Source organism: Megalopta genalis, unplaced genomic scaffold (assembly GCF_051020955.1).
Source record: "Megalopta genalis isolate 19385.01 unplaced genomic scaffold, iyMegGena1_principal scaffold1314, whole genome shotgun sequence".
Lineage (NCBI taxonomy): Eukaryota > Metazoa > Arthropoda > Insecta > Hymenoptera > Halictidae > Megalopta > Megalopta genalis.
Window position 1 is genome coordinate 56,373 of NW_027477383.1, and position 6,982 is coordinate 63,354.

At 44.2% G+C, this 6,982-nt stretch overlaps 1 protein-coding gene across 1 annotated transcript; it reads right to left on the reverse strand.

Annotated features, from left to right (window-relative positions):
- Positions 1 to 352: 352 nt before the first annotated feature.
- Positions 353 to 5,539, reverse strand: LOC143263733 (uncharacterized). Its single transcript, XM_076528481.1, has 2 exons — positions 4,218 to 5,539; positions 353 to 4,109 (listed from the first exon to the last, which is right to left on the reverse strand). The coding sequence occupies exons 1-2, from the start codon at positions 5,537 to 5,539 to the stop codon at positions 353 to 355; spliced, it is 5,079 nt and encodes a 1,692-aa protein (XP_076384596.1).
- Between the last annotated feature and the right edge of the window lie 1,443 nt (positions 5,540 to 6,982).

Sequence of the window (6,982 nt, forward strand, 5' to 3'; positions counted from 1 at the left end):
CTTCGGTCCCTGGGTTATCCACATCTGGCAATTTTCCTCTTCCCAGGGACGGGCGTAGATGGTCAATAATGTTTGACTCGAGGACAACATCTTTCTTCGTTTGATTTGTAGGGGTTCCGTCATACAACGGAACATTCTCCCCCCGTTGAGAGGGTACTGATCAAGATCAAGTTGACAAGTATGTGTGATGGTGAGTGGTTGTTTATGTTTGTATGTCTGAATTTACTTGGCTAATACTAAGATATATATGATTGGGAACTTAAAATGCTACATTACAATGTTGGCGACGCTTGGTATGAAACAGAAATGTTGCCTTATGACCTATAAGATTAACAATAGTGAAACCCTTTTCCTATTCACATATTTCGTGTCCTATCATGGTTAAGTTGTTCTCTCGTGGTTGATCCTCCGATTGACATAATAACGGTACAAGTTTTTTCACGCTCCGGTCGAACACGTTCGAGGCTGTCCTGACAGTAGCTACGCGAACAATGCCGTCGGAGCCTGGGTGAGTTTTAATGATTCTTCCGAGAGGCCAGTGCATTGAAGGTACGTTGTCTTCTCTGAGCAGAACGATTGCACCTTCGATGATGGGATGTTGACCCCTGGTCCATTTATTGCGATTTGCCAATTCATTCAGATACTCACGATGCCAGCGCTTCCAGAAATGTTGTTTTAATTGTTGAACACGCTGCCATGCTGATAATCGATTTGCAGGGGTTCCTTGTAGATCGCGATCGCGCAAGCTCGTGAGTGCATCACCGATGAGGAAATGACCTGGAGTGAGTGCGAGGAGGTCGGAGGGATCTGAAGAAAGTGGAGTGAGGGGTCGAGAGTTGAGGATAGCTTCGACATCGATAATCAGTGTATTAAGCCCTTCAAATGTGAGTAATTCCGGGCCTACGACGCGTTTTAGATGATATTTAAAAGATTTTACCGCAGCTTCCCATAAGCCTCCAAAATGGGGAGCTTGTGGAGGAATAAAATGCCAATTGATGGCTCGTTCAATGAGGAAGGTGTTGATTTTTTTGAGATGGTCGTCTGATCGTAAGAGTTCTCGGAGTTCTCGTAGTTCATTATTGGCTCCCTTGAAATTTGTACCGTTATCTGAATATAAGTTCACACAAAATCCCCTTCTTGCGAGACAAACAAAGACTGCCACATAAACCTTGACTCGACCGCGGTTGCGATGTTGTTTTTCTTTGATAAAAAAAGGTCCGCAGTAGTCGATTCCTACGTTTGTGAATGGACGCGATTCTGTCACTCGTGCTATTGGTAGATTACCCATAATATAATCCACGGATGGAGGACTTGCTCGCCGGCAACGTACACATCCATGAATGGTTCTCCATACCAGACTTCTACCGTCTATTGGCCAGTACGTTCGCCTTAGTGAATACAACGTGGTTTGTGCTCCCGCATGTAGAAGATTCTTGTGTTCATTCATAATGATGCAGGTGGTGATATGTGATTTTGGAAGGAGAATTGGATGTTTTTGCGAGTAGGTCAGAGTTGAGTTTTTGAGACGTCCTCCCACTCTCAGAAGTCCGTCTTGATCGAGAAATGGATTCAATTTGGCCAGTTTTCCGTGTAGATAGGGATCCGATTGACGACGAAGCGCCAGTATTTCTGTTTTGAAATATATTTCTTGGAGCATTCTGAGGATGGTAACCCTTGATTGGGATAATTCAGAGACAGTCAAGCTTCCCTTAATGATTCGACCCGGCCTCCATCGCCGACAGATTGCAATGACTCGCACTAATTTTGTCCATGATGAATACCGTTCGAGGATTTTCGCGTCTTTGGTGACAGGAATTGTTGCCATGCAAATTGCGATTTTTCGCTCCGGATCGTTAATGTGTGTGACTGGTTCCCAAGTAGGCCAGTGCGAGTGCTCTTGTTGGAGCCAAGATGGTCCGTTCTGCCAGACGGATGATTGTAAAAAGTCTTTAATTATTTGACCCCGCGACAACAAATCTGCAGGGTTGTCTGTAGAACTGACGTGGCGCCAATCTATGATGGTTGTAGTGGATTGAATTTCAGACACTCTGTTGGCGACGAAGGTTTTTAAGGTGTGTGGTGAGGATCTCAACCAATGTAAAACTATCGTGGAATCTGTCCAATATACTGTGCGTTCGATCTGCATGCCTAGTGCCTTCTTCACGGTGGTCATGAGCGATGCTAGCAACACCGACCCACATAATTCAAGTCGCGGAATGGATTTGCTCTTTAAAGGTGCGACTCTGGATTTTGCGACTAGAAGTTCCACGATTGTCTCCCCGTGATTGTTCTGAGATCGAATATACACGCAGGCCCCGTAGGCCCTTTCGCTAGCATCGCAGAACCCATGTAGTTCAATGTTGGATGCAGATTGAATGACGGTTTTTCGCCGGAATCTTGCCTGGTTGAGCAGAGGTAATTGAGAGTAATATTGACTCCATTTATTGTGTATTGCCATAGGTAAGGATTCGTCCCAATCGATTCTTAAAGTCCAGAGCTCCTGAAGGATTAGTTTTGCCGTAATGATGACTGGTCCTAATAGGCCTAGAGGGTCGTAAATTTTTGCAATTTCTGAACTAATAAAGCGTTTGGTGGCGCGGGGTGTGTGGAGAATGGGTCTAACAGTGTAGGTGATGGAGTCATCTGCCGAATTCCAGACTATCCCTAAAGTTTTGACTATTGATGATTCGCCTAAATGTAATTGTTGATTTATGTTTTCGTCGGGTAGATCTTCGAGTAAACGTTTGTCGTTGGATGCCCATTGCCTGATGTGCAACCCTGCTGTGTTGAGTAATGATGTTAGTTCCTTGCGCAATGAGATGGCTTCTTGGATCGTGGGGGTTCCAGTTATCAGATCGTCTACATAGAAATCTTGTTTTAAAACTTTGGACGCCTGGGGAAACCGGTGATGTTCATCGTCCGCTAGTTGGGTTAAGCATCGTATGGCCAAATAGGGCGCTGCTGATAGTCCGAACGTGACGGTGTTCAGTTGGAAGGTCTTAATGCTGTCGTTATGGTCTCGCCAGAGTACTTGATGAAATTTCCTATCTTCTGGACGTATTAAAAATTGTCGGTACATCTTTTCGATGTCACCAGTGACAACGTATTGATGTGTGCGGAATCTCAGGAGAATATACAATAAGTCATCTTGGATTTTGGGGCCAGTATGTAATACGTCGTTGAGTGATAGACCCGTGCTTGAGGCAGGTGATCCGTCGAAAACGATGCGGAGCTTGGTGGTTTGGCTGGACATTTTGAGTACCCCGTGGTGTGCAAGGTAATAGCCTTCGTTGGTATCAGGGATCTCGGACATGTGGCCAAGATCCAAATATTCCTTAAAAATAGCTTCGTACTGATTATTTAACTCCGGATCTCGTTTTAACTTTCTTTCTAAGGATAGAAATCGTTTATAGGCTGCTGATTTCGATTCTCCGAGTTTTGGTTTGTCGTTGTTGAATGGAAGCGATACGACGTATCTTCCTTCCGCGTTTCGTGTGATCGTGTTTTTGAAATATTCCTCACATGCTGTTTCTGCTTCTGAGAAATGAGGTATTTGTGGACCGTCTTCAATTTCCCAAAAACGTGTGAGATCGAACTGGAGTGATGTGTGTGTGTGGCATGAAGCACTTCTTATTGGTTTGAATGTGGGTGCGCTCCCCCCGATTACCCAACCCAACATTGTTTTCTGAAGATATAGGTCTGGGTCATCGGGTTGTGAAAGATTGATCTGACCTACACTTAAAATGGATAATGCCGTGCCGGCTCCTAACAGCATGTCGATTGGTGCCGGGCGGTGGAACGTAGGATCTGCGAGTTCGATGTTTCTTGGGATGTTTAGGGTAGCGCGATCAATTGTATCGCTTGGAATTGCGGTTGCAATGTTGGGCACGACTAAAAAGGTGAGAGTTCGCTGATAGTTCTTGATTCTGGAACGGATGGTGGCCTTGACGATGTGTTTCGCCACAGTAGTGAGAGTATCGAGCGCGCCGACCGGAATGGAACAATGTTTTAGAGGTAAGGAGAGTTTCTTTGCAAGATCTTGTGTCATGAAGTTTGTGGTCGAGCAGGTGTCGATTAAAGCCCGGCATGTCACTGGTTTATGTGTCCTACTGATAGCGTGGATGATTGCCGTAACCAAAAGGTCGTTTGATTGGGAGTCTACAATAAAAATGTTGTGAGTGTCCCTGTCCCTTGAGATCCCACGAGGAAATAGTCACCGATTGCACAAAGGTTGGTCTGGCTCAGTGATTTCTTCTTGTGGAGCTGTGGTTGATATGGCTGTGTGTGTGGTCGTAGTTGCGGAAGTGGAGGGTTTCTGATTCACCGTATGGTTTGGTTGATGTATAAGAGTGTGGTGACGTTGGTTGCAAATTCGGCATGTGAAAATCGAGCGGCATATGTTGGTGGTGTGGCCAGGTCGTAAACAATTGTGGCACAATGAATTTTTTGTAGCATTTTCTAATCGCGTAGTGGGGGAAGCTGAATTGAAGACTTCACAATCCCGAACCATGTGTGACCCGTTGCAGATTGGACATTGCGCAGTTTTGGCGGTGAAAAATGTCTGCGTCTTCGAGTAGTTTGCGTGGATACTTTTAGGAGATGTATTTACTGAGGGGTGACGAGTTCTGGAGATTAGATTGGTTCCGTTGACAACTATTGAACAGTTTGCTCGTTTTCGTAGGAATTTGATGAGGTGCGTGTATGATGGCATTTGCTTGTCTGGTAACGTGAGTTCCCATTGCAAAATTGTATCTGAATTGAGTTTTGATAGGATTGTTGATATAAGAAGTGTGTTCCAAGTTGCTACGGGTTCCCCGAGATTGTTTAGTGCGCGTAGATGTTGATTCAAGGTGTCTAGTAAATCGTCGATTGCTTCGGGTGTGTCTTTTGCGAGCTTCGGAATCTCTCGAATCGCATCACAATGTCGTAAAAGGGTTTTGCGTGGACAGTCGAATTTTTCTTTCAGTATTTCAATCGCGGCAGGATAGTTCACATCGGTCGTTGTTAACGATTTGATGCATGCGGCGGCTTTCCCGGTGAGGGTTGATCTTAGGTATTGCAATTTTTGCACTGAGGTGAGGTTTTCGTTGCGGTCGATCGTCGATGAAAACAGGTCGTAGAAGGATGACCAATTTTCAATGGTTCCGTCGAACGTCGGTAATCGCATCTCCGGTAATTTTACGGCTATGGGGGCTGATATGATAGATGCTGGTGACTCAGTAAGGTTGTTGCGCGTGGTGTTCAGTGACTCGTCGTGTTGAAGAATTCGTTTTGCACGAGCTACAACTGCGTAATAATCGCATTGGATCTCTGATCGTCGCGTTTCTTCCGATGAATCTAGCGTTTCTATATCAAATTGTATATCATCGAACCGATTCCATGATTTAACAAGTCCATTGAGATGTTCTGTGATTAATAGTTTATCGCAGTGATCTGGATCTTGTGAATTGTCCAGAACTCTGGTAAGTGTTGTAATTTGACCGATAATATTACCACGTTTGCGGCGTAACGTGCTGATTTGGATGTCTGCGGAAGCCATTGTAGGAAAACGGGACGCGATATGGGAATCGATGATGCTATGAATGAGCCTACCTTTGTGATGCGAAGAATTGAATGATTGGATTTCGCTGACGTTCCTGTTTCCTTGTAGCTCTGAAGGCGGATGTGTAGTAGGATTTCAGAGTTGCTAGCGTGGATCGGCCTGATACTGGTGGTGTTATGATCCTATGAATGATCGTCTGTTGGTTGTGTTGTCGATGTCTGTTGAATTCACAAACACTATATCCGGCTCGAAGGACCAATGTTTTTCCGCGTATTTGATATTCGCGGTTCCCTATGACTTTTCAAGATGCTAGGGATAATAAGCTGAGTTTCGGTTTTTTGTAACTTGGAATATATTTGAACATTCAACTTCACATCGATATAGAATATAATTTTTAGAGTGTAGACTATTCCGTGTTCGGGTTGATGGTAGAATGAATGTTGTGTGTTGTGTCTTCTCGGAGGTAAGTTCGGTGTGGGTGTGTTCTACATTTGGGACAGTCGGATTTGTGGATTATTCATTTTTTGCGAGGAGTGAGGGAAACGGTCGCCCTGACTGATTGGAGTACGAAATTAGAAAGGTGACCGCCCCAAACTAAGGGTCACCCGCAGGTAGTGTTCGTGCCCTCGGGTGACGCCCGTGAAGTAATCCGAGTGTCCCAAGGATAGGCCGTAGCAAACAATGATCCGGAAAATGCCTCTTCTCGGTGGAACATGCATATCGTAAAAAACGGCTAGAATTGACATTTGGTGACCAACTGTGGGTCATAAAAGAAATACTTGAATAGACGACGGAAATGGCTTTCAACGAAATTGTTTGCTACGGGTGTTCTGGCATTTCGATTGCTTTGTCCAAAATATGCTATTTCCTAGGGCCTTCGGTCCCTGGGTTATCCACATCTGGCAATTTTCCTCTTCCCAGGGACGGGCGTAGATGGTCAATAATGTTTGACTCGAGGACAACATCTTTCTTCGTTTGATTTGTAGGGGTTCCGTCATACAACGGAACAGTGTTTATCGCATGATATTGAAGCTAAATCGTATGTTCGCGTTGATTTAAAGTTAATTCGTGTATTTCGCATGAATCTGAAGCTAAATTATCCATTTCGCATGAATTTGAAGCGTAATCGGTTATTTAAAATCGTTATTTCGCACGAATTTGAAGCGAAATCGTGTGTTTCGCATGATATTGAAGCTATATCGTATGTTTCGCGTTGATTTAAAGGCAATTCGTGTATTTCGTATGAATCTGAAGTTAAATTGTTCATTTCGCATGAATTTGAAGCGAAATCGATTATTTAAAATCGTTATTTCGCACGAATTTGAAGCGAAATCGTGTGTTACGCATGATATTGGAGCTAAATCGTATGTTTCGCGTTGATTTAAATCTAATTCGGGTATTTCGCATGAATCTGAAGCTAAATTGTTCATTTCGCATGAA

Excerpts from the sequence above, each read along its gene's own strand:
- LOC143263733 (XM_076528481.1), bottom strand. The coding sequence starts at position 5,539 with ATGGCTTCCGCAGACATCCAAATCAGCACGTTACGCCGCAAACGTGGT. Across the intron at positions 4,110-4,217 it reads GACCAACCTTTGTGCAATCG|TAGGACACATAAACCAGTGA; the intron begins GTGACTATTTCC and ends CCACGCTATCAG.